Source organism: Tupaia chinensis, unplaced genomic scaffold (genome assembly GCF_000334495.1).
Source record: "Tupaia chinensis unplaced genomic scaffold, TupChi_1.0 Scaffold000086_1, whole genome shotgun sequence".
Lineage (NCBI taxonomy): Eukaryota > Metazoa > Chordata > Mammalia > Scandentia > Tupaiidae > Tupaia > Tupaia belangeri.
In genome coordinates, this window is record NW_006159548.1 from 1,573,051 (window position 1) to 1,593,790 (window position 20,740).

A 20,740-nucleotide genomic window follows, 5' to 3' on the forward strand; every position below is an offset into this window, starting at 1 on the left:
TACTAAATATGTGACTTATTTTTCCTTTCTTCCCTCTGTCATGGATGTCCATATCTTCCATATGCTGCTGTCCCTGTGCTGAGGCAGCCGTGAGACTCTCACTATGAAGGGTTTGATGTTTCAGAATTTAGTTTATTTATTGAGTTGTTGGAAAAGTCATGACATATTTCTTTTTCTATGCAAAATGTTTTGTAACTTTTCTGTCAACCCAGTAGGTTACTTTGCATTCTCATCTTGATGGTGGATTTTTAAAAACTGTTATTTTGTAGCTTATCCAACTTGCTTTGGATGTTAGGATAGGAGTGATAGTCTCTTGCAGCTTTCTCAAGTTTTAACCATAAGCAGAACAACCAATTTGTTTTGATATTTCGCAGCAGCACAGACAATACAGCTCAAATATGTGCTGTAGATAATAAGGCAGAATGGCAGATTACTGCAAATCTGGTTCACCCATTGGGTGTGTGTGTGTGTGGGGGGGTAAATGAATATATTAACTGCTTAAACTTGAGCTTCTATTTGTATAATCACACTCATTTTAATTAAAAAAGGCACATATTTTACCAGTCAGTACTCAAGGAAAATAATGTAGAACTCCTTTTCTTTTTCCTTTTCTCTTTTCTTTTCCTTTCTTCTTTCTTTTGTTCTTTCCTTCTTTTTCTGCTTATTATACTACCCAGTGAAGCAGTTCATGTCTACATGGAGATGCTGTTAATCATGGAGCTAGAAACTATTACAGTCACATAAATTCTGCTTGACAGTCAGACATGAGAGCAAAAGTGGCTTGATTTGATGTACCTTCAGGGTGATCTAGGAGTTAGCATGCATGTTTGTGGGAAATAGAATGTCATATTAATCTTCTTGTGCATAACATGCTTGGGATTTTCTCCCATTGAGAAAGTCAAGTGTATAAACCATCTTGTCCTTAAACTTCCTTGAATATAGCATATTTCTACTTTTAAAAATATTATGGAAATAAATCAAATATACAATGAAATATAATAGTACAGTGGTCTCTCATGTACACACACCTAGCTTCAGTGACTGTCAATATTTGGCCTATTTTGTCTCATATATCCCCTACTTTTTGAGGGAGGGAGAGGATGTCATGGTATTTACAATTATTTTTCTTTTTAAAAATTTTGTTTTAATTAGCATTTAATCACATATATCTTTACAGTGTACACCATTGATTTTTCCAGCATGAATACCACTCATATCAGTCAAGACAAAGACATTATGTATTATCATTAGCAAATATCTTTTCATTCTTTTGTTTTTCTTCCCCTGTTCTCCTCTCTTCCTCCCTGCATTACCCACCCTTGTACTACCCCTATCCATACTATCCCTAGTATCTACAGTTGCACTCCCTGCTACTATACTTCTGGACTTTCAGTTTCTGCTATAGAGCACAGACATTAGATATATAATGAGTAAGGACATACAAAGTCTGTCATTCATAGTCTGGCTTGCTTCACTTAGCATTAAGTCTTCCATATTTGTCCACTTTATATCAAATGTCAGGGTCTCATTTTTTTTTAATATCTAAGTAGTATTCCATAGTGTACATATGCCACATTTTTTTCAATCCAATCATCTATTTTTGGACCTTTAGGTTGATTCCATGTCCTAGCAATTGTAAATGATGCTGTAACAAACATAGATGTGTGGGGCAGGTGGTGTGGTGGTTAAAGGTGCTGGATTCCCACATAGCCGACCATGGTTTGAGTCCCGGACCTGGAGGCTTGCTTTCTCACATTCCCTCTCTCTCTCATTCTGTCCCTCTCTGGTCAAATTAAAATAAAGACATAAATAAAGTTAAAAACATACTGTCTCTGTTGTTACAGAGTCACAAATATGATAAAAAAAAAACACAAAACATAGATGTGCAAGTGTTTTTCTGACTGAGGATTTTTCTATCCTTTGGGTAAATACCTAAGAGTGGAATTACTGAGATGTATGGTAGTTCTGTTTGCAGGTTTCTGAGGAATCTCCATATTGTTCTCCAAAGTGGTGGTACTAATTTGCATTTTCACCAACAGTATATTTTTGGGACTATTGCCTGTTCTTTGGAGATCTTGTTTAAGAAGTCTGCCTACTCCAAGGTCTCCAATAATTTTTCTTGTGTTTTCCACCAGCATTTTTATAGTTTGAGGTTTTATGTTTAGATACTCACTTCATTTTGAGTTGATTTTTGTTAGTGGTGAGATAAGGGCCCAGTTTCATTCTTCTGCAGGTGGATATCCATTTCTCCCAGAACCATTTACTGAAGATATTTTCCTTTTCTCATTGGACTGTCTTGTGACCTTTGTCTAGGTCAGTTGGCCATATATTTTGAAGTTTACTTGGGAGTTCTCAATTCTGTTCCACTGATCTGTTTTTGCACCAATACCATACTGTTTTATTTATCACAGTTTTATAATATGTTTTGATGTCAGACAGAGAGATGCCTCCTACTTTACTCCTTTTGCATAGTATTTCTTTGGTGATATGGGGTCTTTTATGATTTCATACACATTTTATGATTGTTTTTTCTATGTCTGTGAGGAATATATCTGGCAGTTTCATTGATATGGCATTAAATTTGTAAATTAATTGGGTAGGATTGACATCTTTACTACATTAATTCTTCAAACCCAGGAACATGGGATGTTTTTCCACTTATTTTTGTATCATTTTAAATTTCTTTTTCAAGTGTTTCAGTTTTCCTTGTAGAGATTTTCTTTCTTTTTCTTTTTTTGAGATTTTTTTTTTTTTTTTTTTTTGCTATAGGGCACGTGTGCTCGCCAGATAGACAGAGAGAGACAGAAAGTGAGAAATCACCCCCCAGGGGTGATGGCCATGCCACAGTCCCTTCTCCTCCATTCTCCTCTTGGGATCTTGGGCACGCACGCACACGCACCCGGCGTGAGTTTTAAGCCACCAGATCCGGGACTCGAACCACAGTCGACTACATGGGAGTCCAGCAACATAGCCATTATGCTAACTGCTGGTCCCCCTTGTAGAGATTTTTGATGTCTTTATTAAGCCTTATTCCTACACATCTTATTGGTTTTTGTGGCTATTGTAAGTGGGATTGCCTTCTTCAATTCTGTCTCAGTTTGCCCATTGTTGGCATATAAAAGCAAATGGATTGTTGTCTGTTGATGACAGTATTCTCAGCCGGACTGGTGTGAGGTGTATTTGTGTGCGGTAAATTCACTTTACAAACCAAGTGATGTGCAGTGATTGTGTAAAATATCTTTCAGTGCTATAGATTTTTGCATGTTGGTTTTGTATCCTCCGGGGGGGATGGCCATGCCGCAATCCCTTCTCCTTTATTCTCCTCTTGGGATCTTTGGCACACACGCACAGGCGCCCGACATGAGTTTAAGCCACCGGGTTCAGGACTCAAACCACGGTCAACTACATGAGAATCCAGCGACATAGCCATTACTCCAACTGCTGGTCCCTCACTTTACTATATTTATGTATCACTTCCAGAAGGTTTTTTTGTGTGTGAATTCTTTTGAATTTTCTGTGTATAGCATCATACCATCTTCAAAGAGAGATTTTTCCCTATTTAGATGCCTTTTGTTTGATTTTCTTGTCCAATTGCATTGGCTAGAACTTCCAGTACTATGTTAAAAAGGAATGGAGAAAGTGGACAGCCTTGTGTTCCAGGTTTTAGTGGAAAAGCTTTTAGCTTTTCCTCATTCAGTGTGATATTAGCTATGGGTTTTTCATAGATTGCTTTTTATTGTGTTAAGGAATGTCTCTTGTATGTCAGTTTTGCTGAGAGTCTTAATTGTGAAGGGATATCAAATGCTTTTTCTGCATCAATTGATATGATCATATGGTTTTTATCATTTCTTTTGTTTATGTGATGTATTACATTTATTGTTTTGCATACATTGAACCATACTTACATCTCTGTAATTAAGCCTACTTATTATATCATATAACATTTTCAATATCTTGTTGAATATGATTTGCTAGTACCTTGTTGAGAATTTTTGCATCCATGTTCATCAGGGATATTGGCCTGAAGTTTTCTTTTTTTTTTTTTTTTGTCATGCCCTTGTCTGGTTTTGGAATTAAGGAGATGGAGGCTCCATAGAATGAATTTGGGAGACTTCCTTGTTTTTGAATTTTAAGAAATAGTTTAAGGAGAATTAGGGTTAGTTCTTTAAAAGTTTTGTAGAATTCAGAAGTAAAGCTATTGATACCTGGACTTTTCCTTGAGAAGACTATTTATTACTGATTCAATCTCATTGCTTGTTATGGGTCTGTTCATATTTTCTGTTTCTTCCTGGTTCAATCGTGGTAGGTTATATATGTCCAGAAATTTGTCCATCTCATCTAGGTTTTCTTGTTTGTTGACATATAGTCACTTGTATTATTTTCTGATATTTTGTATTTCTGTTATATCTATTGTAATAAGACCTCTTTCTTGGCTGATTTGATTTATTTGACTCCTTTCTCTGTTTTTCTTGCTTACTCTAGCTAATGGTGTCTCAATTTTGTTTATCTTCTCAAAGAATCAACTTTAGATTTTGTTTATTTTCTATTTAGTTCTTTTGTTTGCTATTTCATTTATTTCTACTCAAATCTTTATTTTTTAAAAATTATTTTACTTATTGTTATTATTATTAATTTTTAATTTGACCAGAGAGAAAGGGAAAGTGAGAAAGCATGCTGCCAGGTCCAGGACTTGAACCACTCTCAGCCATGTTGGAGTCCAGCACCAAAACCACCATGCCACCTGCCAGCCCGAAATCTTTTTCTTTTGTCCTGGAGGTTTTTTTTGTTTTTTGAAAATTTTAAAATTTAATTTATTTCTTTTTATATATACATTCAATCGCATTGTTTAACTTACAATGTGAATATTTCAATATGTGAACATTTCTCCCCAGTCCCATTGATCAAAATATCTTCAACTGATAATACCACACTTCCACATCCCGTCAGTGTTCTACCTCCATATCCCTTCTCCAAATGTCCTTCGTTAGGCCCCACTCCTCCACATACACCTCATCTGACATTCACACCCATCTCTTGTGTTTGTACAACCATTAGTCAATCAGTTTCAGTCATAGAGTGCAGACATTTGGTATATGTTAAGTGGGGACATACAGTGTCTCTCCTTCATAGCCTGGCTTGCCTCAATCAGCAGTAAATCTTCCATATTTTTCCACTTTCTGTCAAAAGCCAGGGTTTTGTTGATTTTTATGGCTGAGTAGTATTCCATAGAGTATATGTGCCACAGTTTTTCAATCCATTCCTCCATACGAGGCATTTAGGTTGGTTCCATTACTTTGCAATTGTGAATAGTGCCGCAATAAACATTGATGTGCAAGCACTTTTTGTCCTGGAGTTTTTTGAGGCTTTTGTTGTTGTTGTTTTTCCAGTTCTCTGAGTTGTTTCATGAGGTTGTATATTTGCCACCTTTCTAGGTTTTTTTCTTGTGGCTACTAATTGTTGTGAACTTTCCTCTTAAGACTGCTTTTGCTGTATCCCATAGATTATAAACACTTGTTTGTTCATTATCATTGGTTTCTATGAGCCTTTTCATTTCAGTCTTAATTTATTCTACAGTTGTAAAATTATTCAGGAGTAAGTTGTTTAGTTTCCATATGTTTGTGAATTTTTGAAGACTCTTTCTGTAGTTAATTTCAAGTTTGATTCCATTGAGGTTGGAAAAGATGCTAGGTATAGTTTCTATACATTTGAATTTGTAAAGGCTTGTTTTGTGTCCTATCGTGTGGTTAATCTTCGAAAATTTTCCATGTGGGGGGTGAGAAAAATGTATTATTTTGTAGTAGTTGGGTGAAATACTCTGTAGATGTCTGTCAGGCCATTTCATGTATGTTATCATGTAGATCTTGTATCTCTTTGTTTATTTTTTGTCTAGATGATCTGCGCAGAGGAATCAGTGGTGTGTTGAGAGCCCATGCAATTATTGTGTTGCAGTCTATCTCTCCCTTGAAATCTAACAGTCTCTCTTTGATGTATTTAAGTGCTTTATTGTTGGGTGCATATTTACAAGTGTTATGTCTTCTGGTGAACAAGTCCTTTTAGTACTATATAATACCCTTCTTTATCTCTTATTACATCTTTCATCTTAAAGTCTATTTTGTCTGATTTCAGTATCATAACTTCCGCCTTCTTTTGGTTTCCATTTGCATAGAGTATCTTTTTCTAGCCCTTCACTTTCAGTCTATGTATGTCCTTATCAGTGAGGTGTGTTTCTTGTAAGCATCATATAGATGGCTTCTGATTTTGTATCCATTCACCCAGTCTGTGTCTTTTAATAGAATAAATTAATCCATTAAGATTCAATGTTATAAATATTTGTGGACTTACTCCTGTCATTTTGTTAGCCATTTTCTCAGTTGTTTTTTGTTCTCCTATTGTTTCTCTTTAGTTATTCTTATACAACACTCCTCAGTACTTCCTATAGAGCTGATCTGTTATGGGTGAATTCTTTCAGTTTTTGTTTATCTGAGAATACTTTTGTTTATTCTTCCCATTTGAAAGATAATCTTGCCGGATATAATATTCTTGGTTGAAGTTGTTTTTCTTTTAATGTTTTGATACATCTTCCCACTTTCTTGCCTGCATTGTTGAGAGGTCTGACATTAGCCTAATGGGATGACCTTTATAAGTAACTTGACATTCCTCCCTTGCCTTTTATAGACTATTATCTTTGTGCTTAAATTTCACCAGTCTGCCTATGATGTGCCGGGGGAAGGATCTTTTTGTGTTTATTTTATTAGGGGTCCTTTTTATTTCTTGGGTTTGGATTTCTCCATATTTAGAAAATTTTCAAGTAGTATTTCATGAAAGAGGTTTACCATGCCTTTCGCAGGTTCTTGATCTTCTGGAAAACCCTTTATCTGGATATCTGGACATTTCATGCTGTCTAAAATTTCCCGTATGTTGTTCTAATTTTTTTTCGTTGTCTTATTGTTCTTTTTGTTGATTTGGTCTGTATCAGAGACTTTGTCTTCAAGGTCAGAAGTTCTTTTCTTCCTCCATGGTCCAATCTACTGTTAATGCTTTCTAGGGAGATTTTAATTCCTTGTACTATATTCTTCATTTTCAGAAGTTCTGTTTGATTTTGTTTTAGAGTGTCTGTTTATGAAATTCCTCTTTCATCTCCTGAAATGAAGATTCCATTTCCTGGAACTGATTGTTTTCTCTTGCATCTCATTGAGTTTTGTTACTATGACATTTCTATGTATTCCTCTGTGCTGTCCATTTTTGGCGAGGTACCCCCTTGTTTTCTCATGTTTCTTCAAGATCTATACTGGTTTTTGCTTATCTAATACAGTATTCCCTTTTTTCTATTTATTAGAGTAGATTCTATAGTACAGGTAGAGAAAATTTTAGCCTTAGTTTCCAGGTGTGTTCCTTGGAGGACTGTGTCTCCCAGATCATAGAAGTTTTGAGTAACTTCAGGTGCTTGACTCCTCTATCCAATATTCAGCTCTTGATGACATGGTAGCAAGCTAAGGAGATATAACTTAATGAAGAGGATCAAGTTGTGCACTGTGCATTGCACATGCTGGTGTACCAAAAGTTCTGTAGTTACTCCCAGACCCCGAGAGTGGACTCATGAAAGGAGGTCTGCTGTGACCAGGCTCAAGTCTCCCAGTGGGCAGGGTGAGCCAAGTTACTACCAGACCCCTAAGGTCAAAACTTTCAAATAAACCCTGCAGTCAATGTTATACAATTGAGAATTACAAGCAAATTCAGTCAGTATAAGCAGGGTAATTCTCTTGAAAATGATATCTATTTGGTTGTCAGGAAAGTCATGATATATTTTTGCATAGAAAAGCATAGAAAAATATATCATGACTTTCCTGATGACCTAATAGAAAAAAAAAAGACTGAAATCTCTTCATGAGATTGGCTTCCATTAAAAACCTTTGCATCTTGGTCCCATGTCTTTTGGGGTTATTTTTGCTGCTGCTTTACACAGTCAACCTGTCTCATCCCATCTACTCCACTCAACATCAGTACCTTTGCAGGGTGGTAAGTTTTAATAAGGACTGAGTGGATAAGTGAGTCAAACATTACATGTCCCTGTATCAGCATCTTTGCTCATGGTATTTAATAGTTCCTTTGTTACTCTCTTAGTCATTTCTTTCTAGTGTTGCTGTTCTGCTATTCTTCTCATGATCTTTTGAATATAGAGTTCTACCAGGACCTTCTGTCAAGGCTTCAGTTTGTTTTCTCTGTTCTTGGTGATATTGGTTACACCTTCTTCTGATCTCCTAATCTCTGTACCACTTGTTTAGACACTTTCTTTTACTGCTTTATATTATTATCTAATATTTAAGGGAATACATTTTATTTCTTTAAGAAAACTTTCAAAAATTGTTTTAGTCATCTTTATTACTCCCTTTAAGGCTTTTAGTAGTTCATCCATGTACTCAGATCCCGTTGCCTTTTTTTTTTTTTTTTTTTTTTTTTTTTTTTTTTTTTTTTTTTTTTTTTTTTAGTTTTTGCTATAGGGCACATGTGCTCACCAGAGAGAAACAGAGTGAGAGAGAGAGAGAGAGACAAAGAGAAAGTAAGAAAGTACCCTCCCCAGTGGTACCACACCAGAATCCTTTATCCTCCATTCTCCTCTTGAGATTTTTGGCATGCATGCACACATACCCAGCGTGTTTTCTAATGGCTGGTTCTGGGACTTGAATTGTGCCACTGGTCATGTGGTATGCAACCACCTTAACCCCCATGCAACCAGTTGACCTCCCGCTGCATTTTCTATTTCCTTTTGAACATATTTTTTTTCTATTACCAGGTACTACTGTTCCTTGAAATGTTCTATATCTAATGAAATAATACTGTCACATTTAGCAAATAAAAAATATACAGTACCTAGTTACATTTTTAATTTCAGGTAAATGTCGAACAATATTTTTACATCCTAAATATTATGTTGGATACACTTACATTAAAAATAGTATCCATTGTTTAGCCAAAATTCAAGTGCATCTTATATTTTACCTGGTAATAATAAATTGAAAGTTTACTTTCCTTTCATTTCAACCTCCCATTAAAAAAAGTAGAAAAATTGGTAGGTAGTGTCCTTGAAAATGTTTCATTCATTTAATTGACTAAAAGTTCTTTGGTGTCTACTATATTCTAAATTGAATTTTGCTACTCTCTTGGTCTGCTCTTTTCCTTCTTTCAAGTTTTAGTGATATCAAGTTGCTATGGCCCTTGGGCTCTATACTTGAATCATTTTTAGCTTTTAGTCATTTCTAGTCCAGTTGCTGAGTCCTAGTTGGTCTCTCTGTGTGTCTCTCTAATGCCTTCTTTTTAAAAAAGAATTATTTAATCATATTTATTATCATTTAATTTGATCAGAAAGAGAGAGAGAGAGAGAGAGAGAGAAAAAGCAAGCTGCTAGGTCTGGCACTCAAACTGTGGTTAGTTATATGGGAGTCCAGCACCTTAACCACTATGCCACCTGTTGGCCCTCATATCTTCTTTTCTCCGTTCTTTTATTTATTTTGGTTTGTGTATTTGTTTTATTTTTTCTGTTTTGTTGGGAGTTTATCTTGTTTATGGTAGAGTGCTTACATAGGCATGTGTAAGACATGAGAGAGAGAGATAGACAAAGACTTTACAAGATGACTCCTAAATTGTGTCTTCGCATTTGACACATCTTCTACATCCAGTTCTCAGATCTGTTAAACATCTCTCTGAGTGTTTCCAAACCCCAAACAATGAACATTGAAGGGAGCTACAATATAATTGTACTAGAAAGTTATAAACATCATAAGAAAAAGAAGTAATGCACTATGAGAGTTTTAACAGGCAGAGAGGATTTCTGAGGTGATATTCCATTTGGTTTGTTCTTAAAGTTCTGATTAACACTATGTATGGAATTTTGTGTAGGATAAGCCATAGAAAATTGAGAATCACTGATGAGGGGTAAATGACAGTGGCAATGAGATGAGTTAAATGTCTCCTGAATTAATCCCTGAGGAAACAATGGTGGCTTAAATGAGAGTAGCTGTGGTTGTGGGTTAGTTTGTTCATGATACAGAATTTGCCTGAGGTTTTGTTGAGTTAACCTTCACTGATGTCAGTTTATATGAAGAATAACACTTACATAACACAAACAATTTAGATGTGTTTATGGTGATATTTAAATGAAGTTGTGTATTAGTTAGAGCTTACGTTTTATAGGGGTGGGAAATGGTGTTCATTTTTAAATTATCAGAGGGTACATGCACTCGCTGGAGAGAAAGAGACAGAGAAAAGCCATCTTAACCACCAGGCCAGGTGCTAGTCCATGTTTTAAAATATTACATATACTGAGACATATACACACTTTCTAAAATTTTTATATTTAAGTCCTTAGCGACTTAGTGTTTAAGCTAAATTTTCTGTATACTTATACAAAGAATTATTTAAGGCTTATCAAGTACTGCAATGGGCATTTCTGGTTGATATAGGCAACAAAACATGTCTGTAATTTCACATTCATCTGTATACTTTTCATCTCAATGTGAATCTTGGTAAGAAAATCAATATACTGCTTGTTGGTATTGTTTTCAGTGCAGCTTACTGCTTTGGGTAACTCTAGTTATAGAAATAGGATTCTGCTGATATTAAAGTGCTGAAGTGAAATTATGGTAAATTTTTGCTGATTTTAAAACAAAGAAATCTGTTACCTATTATGACCGCTAGACTTTAACTATACTCTGCTAAAAAATTCATATACAGAAATCTGAAAAACAAAGAGAGACATGATTAATCACCTTTCAGTAGCAGAGTTGATAAAACAGCAATTATGCAATTCAGCATTTTATAAGTTAAAGCTAATACAGAAAAACTATTTCAGGGAAAGATCTAGAAAATTGAACTTTTTCCCCTTTCTTTTCTTTCTCTCTTTCTTTTCTTATGTAAGTAATTTACTTTTTAAGCTCTATAAACATATGAACTCTTTCTGGCCAAAGAGTGTTCTTTTATGACTAGATTACTTATGTCAAAAGAATTCACCGAATAGTTAAAGATGATGTATTTGGTATGAGGCACAAGTCTTGGCTACGAAGGACAGGAGAATTTATCTTTCCTCATTTATTTGCAAGGTGTTTTAAAATAACTCTTGTGCTATTTTACATACCTATTAATCCTGGACTCAAGAGGAATAAAGTGATAGGTATAAGAATGTTTCCAAGTGAAACACCCAATCCCTTTTATCCAACTACATGAACGTCCACTTTGGACATGTAAGATTTTGAAAATCTGTTTCTAGGAAACAGCCATAATCACTGCAGTATACATGAAAGCTCTCTGTAGAGCAAAACAAACGCACTTAACAGTAAGTATTTAAGAAGGCTCAAATACCAGTATAAGAAAGTCTCGTAAAGAAATTTATCAAGCAAGGGAACGAACTGCCAAGAAACTACTCATCACAGGAAATATTTAGCAGAGGATAAATATCCATCTTTCAGGACTATTGAATACAAGGGGTAAGAAATCTGATAAAATTATCGCTTGGTTTCCTCAAAACTCGAGTATTCTAGGGAACCAGCAGTTAGCGTAATGGCTGTGTCGCTGGACTCCCACGTAGTCGACCGTGGTTCATGTCCCGGACCCGGTGGCTTAAAACTCACGCCGGGCGCTTGTGCGTGAGTGCCCAAGATCCCGAGAGGAGAATGGAGGAGAAGGGATTGCGGCGTGACCATCCCCCCTGGGGGTGATTTCTCGCTTTCTGTCTCTATGTCTCTCTCTGTCTGTCTGGCGAGCGCACGTGCCCTACAGTGAAAATCTCTCAAAAAAAAAAAAAAAAAAAACAAAACTCGAGTATTCTAGAGAAAGTTCCTTAGGTTTAAAGACCATTATCTTTTGGTTGGCCAGTAAGTCAAGTGAGTTGGCTATATTAGAAGCAGATTTTGATGCAGGGATTTGGGATACATGTAATGTACTGGGGGAGTGGTCTCAATACCAACAAAGTGAGAGAAGCAGGGAAGGAGTAAAGAAAGACGTGTCTCAGTTCATTTTAGCTCTAAACTCATCCCATGGAGAGCTTTGGAGCATAAATTGTACCATAGGGTTGCTTCCACTTTGATACAAGGGGGTAGTTTTATAGCCGCAGTTTGTATTGGTCAGTAATGACTAGGAGAGGGTGTAACCATTCAGGTGAGGTTGCTCTAGTGTGGCTGGAGGCAGTTTCCCCCGAGAAGGAGCCAGCTGTGAACTGACAGCTGTTACTACTCAGAGCGGCTGGGGGAGTGGGGGGTGGGAGGGGGTGAGGCTACTAGACCTACCTACTATTTCAGCAAAAAGATCTCCTGTATACCAGAAACAGAAAATAGGAACAGGAATGAGCTGCTCAAGAGAAGCACGGCAATGACAAGCTGACAGCAATACATGCAAACTGACCTGTGTGCTTGAGACTGTGTCACGTAGGGATGGACAGCCATATACACCACCACAGCTTTCAAGCTTGCATAGCATATGCCAGGAATGCATGCCCAAAATGCTAACCTGGATTCAATAAGAAAAAGGCTATCTTTGATTAGAATATGCAGTCGAAAAAGCAGGAACCAGCCACATTTTTAGAGTTTTAGTCCTTAAGTCGTCAGTCTCTAGTTATTTAGAAAAGAAGTAGCACGTTTGTGATCGTCCCAAGTAGTTAATCTACTATCACTTTCAGTGTATTAACCATGGGGCTATCCGGCAGAAGCAGAAGTCATGCCTTATAAAGTAAATCCCTTTGGAACAACAAAGGTGTTTCATAGCGTCTTCCATTTTGAGATTTAGGATATTCATGTGTCTCAGTTTACTCTCAGGAAGGTTGACAGGAAAGAAGGACTTTGTGGTTTGTTTCCTTGAACAAAGGGGTGCTTGTAAGGCTGTAGCCCAAACTAGGTAATGAATTGCATCATTCCCATTGTATTTTCAATAATTATTAGCCTTTTGCCCCCTTCCCCCTTACCTGATATTCCATTAGCACCTCATCAGATTTCACCCTTTGGTGCTTATCCTCAGACTGTTTTTCTGAAACTTTTAGTATAATCCTTATATAGTCCATCAAGTATTAAAAGCTGCTTTTGATAAGTCAGTTCTCTAAAAACATTTTAATTTTTTTTCTTTTTCAGTACCATAATGCTACTCTTGACTGGGAATTTTTATCGAAGAAGGAGTGCTTGAAATATGGAGGAAAGCTCGTGGGGAACAACTGTGATTTTGTTCCTGATATCACACTTATGTCTTTCATCCTCTTCTTGGGCACCTATACCTCTTCTATGGCTCTGAAAAAATTCAAAACTAGTCGTTATTTTCCAACCACAGTAAGTACCTGACGTTTAAATAATTTTTATTACATTTACACTGTATCAACAATAAATCTATTTTACAAAATGAAGGGCATTTGCAGTTCAACCTGTCTAATATAATTTGTGCATTAAAAAAATTGCATTACAGTCTATGTTTCTGTGTACATGGGTTTAACATAATTGTAGTCCATCCTTGAAAAACCTTCCAAGGATTTGCCTGCATAAGTCTGTCATAAATTCTGACTGTTGTAATTCTGAATACATTGAAAAGTAGGATGTATTCTATTTAAAAATGCACAAATGAAGCAAAAGTCCATAGTGTTTAAGCAAAAGCTCTTTTCATATCAGTCAGGAATTTTGATGTATTATAGAACGTCTTGTTCATGATCTGCACATGTGAGTATTTTAGTACTTGACTTACAGGATTGGGAGTTAAACTGTGCTGTTACACAACGATTGGTATTAGAGGCGACTGTCACCTGAGACTGACTTTCTTTCCGATAATAATAATGATGAATGCCCTGGTACGGAGACACAGATTTTTAAACTGGGCTCTGCAGACATCCTGTCTCCCATTAATATGCTTGGGTGAATTTAAGAGTAAAACTTGTGGTTGAGTGAGAGAATGCAAGATAAGAACAACTTTTAGTTAATGGTATTCTGTTTTTAAACCTGCAGAAAGAAATGAAATAAATCCCCTGCTTTACAGTTCACTCCTTAGTGTTTAGGATGTCAGTATTTTCTAGGTAATCTTGATTATACCTGATTTATATCAGTGACTTGCTCTGTCCATTTCACATCTCGTGAAATCTCTCCTCCAGTGCTTTGTGTAGGAGTAGAGCTTTACATGAGACACCCTTGATGAAATTCCTTGGAAATGAAACTTCAAATTAATATATTCACTTTCACCCAGGAAATTTTTGACTCTGAATCTTCTTATAAAATGGAAAATAAAGGGAATGTAATATCTAGGACTTAGTGGCTTAAGGAATGAAATCATCCACAAGTGATATGTAGAAAGGGGAGTTCAACTTAGTCTGCTTAAAATGGACATCACAGACTCATGTCCACAGGCAAAACGAAGCCCTCAGCCACTCTTGGTTAGGCCGCAGTGTATGTGCAGTGTGCACACTACACAACTGAGGCCTCAGGCAGAACACTTCGCAGGGAATCATTGTCTTCATGGCTCTCCACTGCTAAGACTGGGCTGTTCCCCATGTTCAGATGAACTGTTCCTGAATCTCATTTGTGATTGTGATCCTAATTCACACACTGGGAATGACCTTTCTTGATCCATATCTTCAACTAGATAAGTCGTATGTAAAACTAATTTCTGGTTCCAGATCTTTGAGGACAATTTCTTTATTAAGGATTGTCCTTCTTATTAGTTTACTGTGTGTCTTGGTTTTTATTTGTTAGATGATTATTTTGGGGAGGGTGGTATATACTGTACAAATAATCATTTTTTGGCCTATAATGTGCAAAATTGATATCTTAAATGTTAATATTTATTTTAAATTAGAATGATATCTATTTATGGAGTAAATATGATGTTTTGATATATGTATACATTGTTGAATGTTTAAATCAAACTCATGAATATATTCATAACTTTTCATAGTGATCATTTTTTTGTAGTAGGAATATTTAAAATCTTTTCTTTTTGCAGTTTTGAAATCTAGCCCACATTATTAAGTAAATTTGCCATGCTAGGCAGTGTATCTCAAAAGCGAACTCCTCTCTAAAACTTTTTCTTTGACTAACGTCTCCAGCTGCCTTCTTACTGTCACCTGAGGTAGCCACCAGTCTATTTCCTGCTTCTAGCTTGACTTTGTTAGTTTCCACATGTAATTGGAATCATGCAGATGTTCTTTTTGTAGTTTATTTCATGTAACATAACATCTTACATATTCATTGATGTCACAAATGACAGGATGATTTTCTTTTTTCTTTTTATCTTGCTATTAGGGCATATGTGCTCAGCAGAGAGAGAGAGAAGGATAGTGAAAAATCATCCTCTAGGGGGATGGCCACACCAAGTCCCTTCTCCAGTCTCCTCTCAGGATCTTGGGCATGCATGCATCCACACCTAGCATGATTTCCAAGCTGCCAGATCCAGGACTCCAGTCACGTAGTCAGTGCAATCCAGTGCCTTCACCTCCACATCGCCTGCTGGCCTGGATTTTCTTCTTTTAAAAGCTGTATTCCATTGTGTGTATATACTACATTTTCTTTACCCACTTACCTATTAATGGACATTAAGGTTGAAACCATGTAAATAGCATACATAATAATTTGAGGAGTAATCGCTATTCTGTTTTCCATAATAACTGATTAATTTACATTCTTACCAACAGTGGACAAGTGTTTCTTTTTTTAAACCACATTCTGGTTAACATTTATTACCTTTTTATGTATTTTTTTGGAGAGATTTTTGCAATTGGGTGTGTGTGTTCTCTGGAGAGACAGAGATAGAAAGTGAGAAATCATCCTCCAGTTGCTGCAATCCATTTTCTTCCATCCTCCTCTCAGGATTTCGGGCACACAAGTACACACACCCGGCATGAGTTTTTTTGTGTGTTTTTTTCATCTTTTTTTATTGTTAAAATGTATTTTTTTTTAATTAATGAATTTATTTTTTAAATTTAAATTTCTTTTATACATTCAATCACATTATTTGTCTTACAAAGTGGATATTTCAACAGGTGAACATTTATCTCTAGTACAGTTGATAAAACTACAAGATATCTTCAACAGGTAATACCACACCTCTTTGTGTCATTAATGCTTTGCCTCCCTATCCCTCCCCCAAATGTTCTTCCTCAGACCCTCCTCTTTCACACACACTATATCTGGTATTTACATCTATATACTGTGTTTCTAATCCTTTAGTCAATTAGCTTTAGTCATAGAGTGCGGACACTCGGTATATATTAAGCTGCCAGGTCCGGGATTTGAACTGGTTGTCTACATGGGAGTCCAGCGACATAACCATTATGCCATCTGCTGTTCCCAACATTTATTATCTTTTGTCTTATTGAGAATCTCTAACAGGTGTGAAGTCGTATCTCATTGTGGATTTAATTTGCATTTCCCTGATAATTTGTGATGTTGAGTATTTTCATATACATCTCGCCCATTTGTATGTCTTCTTTTGAGTTCTTTGTACATTTTAAAATAGTTCGTTTTCTTGCTGTTGAGTTGTTTTGAATTCCATATATTCTTTATATAGTAAGCCCTTATCAAATGTATAGTTGGCAAATATATTCACCCACCTGTATGTTGTTTCTTCACTCTGTTGATTGTGTCCTTTGCTGTGTGGAAGCTTCTTAGTATGATGCAATTCCATTTGTCTATGTTACTTTTGGTTGCATGTGCTTTTTGGGATCATATAAAAAAATTACAATCTAATGTTGAGGTACAACATTACATTTTTTAAATTTGAGAATAACAATAACCTTTGAGTTATCGAATTCCCAATGTCATGGAGATTTTTCTTCGTTTTCTTTTAGTTTTACAATTTTCTGTCTTACATTTAAGCCTTTAATGTGTTTTTGGTTAATTTTGTGTGTGGCATTAGGTGAAGGCCTAGTTTCATTCTTGTGCATATGGATATTTCCCTTTCCTAGTATCATGAAGAGATCGTCCTTTCTGCATTATATGTTTTTGGCATCTTTATAAAAAATGAACTGACTGTAAATGTGGGGGATATTTCTGGGCTCTCAATTTTTTTTTTGTTAGTCTGTTTGTCTGTTCTTATGCCGATTCTATGCTGATTTGATTTCTATAGTAGCAGATTTTAAAATCGGATAGCATGCCTCCAGCCTCCAGCTTTATCCTTTTTTGCTCTAAATTGCTTTGGCTAGTTGAGCTTTTTCATGGTTCCATATAAATCTTAGAAAGTGTGAGCCAAAAGAAAAAAGACAAGGAAAAGGCAAAAACTATTTGAATTGTATGGGTTGATTTGTGTAGTATGGCCATTTTAATTATATTAATTCTTCCAGTCCATGAGCATGGGATAGTTTTCCATTTGTTTGCATTTTCTTCCATTTCTTTTATTAGTTCTTAATAGTTGTCAAAGTATACATCATTCACTGCATGCTTAGATTTATTTTTAAGTATTCTATTTTATTTGTAGCTATTGTAAAATGGATTGTTTTCTTGATTTCATTTTCAGATAGTTCATTCCTGGTGTATAGAAACATTACTGACTTCTGTATGTTTGTTTTATATCCTGCAGCTGTGCTGAATTTGTTAATTAGTTCTAAGTTTTTTTTTATAGAGTCTTTAGGGTTTTTCTCTCTGTCAGATTATACCTACAAAAACAGTTTCACTTACTCCTTTTCTATTTGTATGTCTTTTATTTCTTGTACTTGCTTTGGCTACGGCTTCCAGTACTATGTTGAATAGAAGATATGAGATTGATCATCCTTGTCTTCTTTCTGATCTTGGAGGGAAAAATGTTAAATTTTCACCATTGGGTATGATGTTAAATGTGTGTCATATATGACCTTTGTTGTATTGAGGTACATTTCTTCTATACTATTTTTTTTGGAATTTTTATTATAAAAATGTTCAATTTTGTCCAATGTTTTTCTGCCTCTATTGAGATTATCATACAAACTTGCCCTTCCTTCTGTTAATGTGATGTACTACATGTGTTGATTTACGTATGAACAAGCTTTGCATCCTAGGGGTCAATCCCCCTTGATTGTAATGTCTGATCCTTTTAATGTGCTGTTGAATTTGGTTTGCTAATATGTTGTGGAAGATTTTTAAATCTAAATTCATTAGGGATATTGGCCTGTAGTTTTCTTTTCTTGTATTGCCGTTGTCTGGCTTTGTTATCACAGTGATGCGTGCATTATAAAATGAGTTCAAAAACATTTCCTTTTTTCAATATTTTTAGAAGAATTTGAAAAGGTGTCAAAATTAGTTCTTTAAATGTTTGTAGAATTCAGAAGTGTAGCCATCAGGTCTTGGTCTTTTCTTTGATGGAAGAATTTTTACTACTGATTGAATCTGCTTACTCACTATTGGTCTGGTCAGGTTTTCTTTTTCTTCATGGTTTAGTCTTGATAAATATGTGTGTATGATATATATCTTCTAGGTTATCTAATTTGTTGTCATATAATTGTTCGTAGTAGTGTTTTAAACGCTCCTTTGTATTTTTGTATTATCAGTTGTTATGTCTGCTCTTTCATTTCTTATTGTATTTATTGTCGTCTTCTCTCTTTTTCTTAGTCTACCTAAGGGTTGTTAGTTTTGTCTATTTTTTCAAAATATTTTTTCAAAAATCTCTTAATTTCATTTATATATATTTTTAGTCTCTATTTTATTTACTTTTTGATGATATTTATTATTTCTTCCCTCTGCTAACTTTGTGCTTATTTTCTTTTTAAAAAATCTTCTCTTAATTCCTTGAGGCATGATGTAATGTTTATTTGAAATCTTTCTTCTTTTGTTGATGTAGGTATCTATTACTATAAATTTCCCTCTTAATACTGCTTTTACTATGTCACATAAGTTTTGGTATGTTGTGTTTCTATTTTTCTTTTTCACAATACATTTTTTAATTCCCCATTCAATATTTTTATTTATCCCATTTTTTTCAGTAGCATGTTTAGTTTCTAGGTATTTGAATTTTAAGAAAATTTCTCTTGTGAATTATTTCTTATTTAATACTGTTGTGGTCAGAAGAGATATTTGATATGATTCCAGTTTTCTTAAATTTGTTTTGAGCATATGATATGATTTGTCCTGGAGACTGTTCTGCTTCAATTTGAGGATAATATATATTCTGCTGCTGTTGGATAGAATATTCACTATTTGTCTTTTAGATCCCTTTGGTCTAAAATGTAGTTCAATTCTAATGTTTCCTTATTGATTTCCTGTCTGAATGATCTGTCCATTGTTAAAAGTGGTGTATTGAAGTCCCATACCAAAATTGTATTGCAATCTATCTCTTTTTTTTTAGGTCTATTAGTATTTGTTCTTTATTTAAGTGCTTTATTGTTGGGTGTATATACATTTGTTCTGTATTTAGATGCTGTAACGTTCAGTGCATATACATTTATAATTGTGTTATCTTCTTGCTAACCAATCTCTTTATTGTTAAATAATAGCCTTCTTTTTCTCATTTTAGTGTTTTTGACTTACATAAAGGAATAATAAGAACATTATTTTTATCTCTCATTTACCAAAATGTGTTTTATATAATCAGTCATTTAGAGAGTTTTTTTTTTTTAGATACTTGTTATAGGGTGCATGCTCTCACCAGAGAGACAGAGAAAGACATAGAAACAGAAAGTGAGAAATCACTCCCAGAGGGGATAGCCATGGTGCAATCCCTTCTCTTCCATTCTCCTTTCTGGATCTTGAACACACACACACACACACACACACACACACACACACAGCGTGAATTTTAAGCTGCCAGGTCCAGACCTCAAACTGTGGTCTACTACAGGGGCATTTGTTGATGTAACCATTATGCCATCTGCTAATCCCTAGAGTGAGGGTTTCTAAAGGTAGGAACAGATAGCTACATAGATTCCTCTACTTACATATTTTAATCATTAAAACTTATATGCTTAAAACTCAAAATAAGATCATCTTTATCACTATAACATCATCAAGACTAAAGCTAACTGATTGTTTTCTGTTCCTTGCACCAACAATTCACATGAACCTTTGAAACCTCAAAATGCTAACAGTGAGTGGCAGTGTCCTTGCCATACCCAGTGTCCTCTTTTCTTTTCGCTTACATGGTTGTTCCTAGTTCATATTCTCATTTTAAAACTTCTGTGTGCATTCTTAGTTCAGACTGCAAACTGCTTGAAAACTATTATGTTTTTATTTCCCATGGTAACCAGACAAGGTTGAATGCTGAGTAGGTACTCAGTACTCACTGATTAGTGGAAACCAGTCAAGTAAAGACAAATGCTGTGTTTTGGGGCAGAGCACAGATGTAGGAACTGAGGAGCTAGAGATTCTGGTGCCAGCGCCACCATTAACTAACAATGGATCTTTTGATAGATTACCGCAGATTACAGTTACCACACCTAGAAAGGGAGTGCTCAGCTAGGTGACAGCTAAAATTCTTTTAAGCTCTAGGATTTTTGTAGTTTAAAAGAGCACCTTGGCTCCACCTTCCAAATGAAATAAATGCTCTTTATTCCACTGGTGCTTAGAACACTGATGGAGTCTTGCAAATTTCTAAACATTATTATCTCCATCCTTAGGCCATGTCTGCTTTTGCAGTGACTATTAGTCTCTGTGGATGATTTGTGACTGTCACGCACCAAATGCAAAATATGGTTTATTTTCTTTCAACAATTGAACTTACTCATGTCTCTGTATTTGCTTGTGTTAGCAAATAGCATCACCTATCTTGCAGCCACTCGAGATCAAAATCTTAAGATTATGTTTGGTGTATGAGTCAGAGTTTCAGC

At 35.4% G+C, this 20,740-nt stretch overlaps 1 protein-coding gene across 3 annotated transcripts in view; it reads left to right on the forward strand.

Moving 5' to 3' along the window:
• Window positions 1-20,740, forward strand: part of SLC4A4 (solute carrier family 4 member 4) — a 493,683-nt gene that overhangs the window by 405,154 nt on the left and 67,789 nt on the right. For all 3 annotated transcript variants that reach the window (XM_006142902.2, XM_014585732.2, XM_027769728.1), the window contains one exon: window positions 13,110-13,301. In XM_006142902.2, the coding sequence (XP_006142964.2) occupies window positions 13,110-13,301 (192 nt within the window). The remainder of the gene's footprint in view (window positions 1-13,109; window positions 13,302-20,740) is intronic.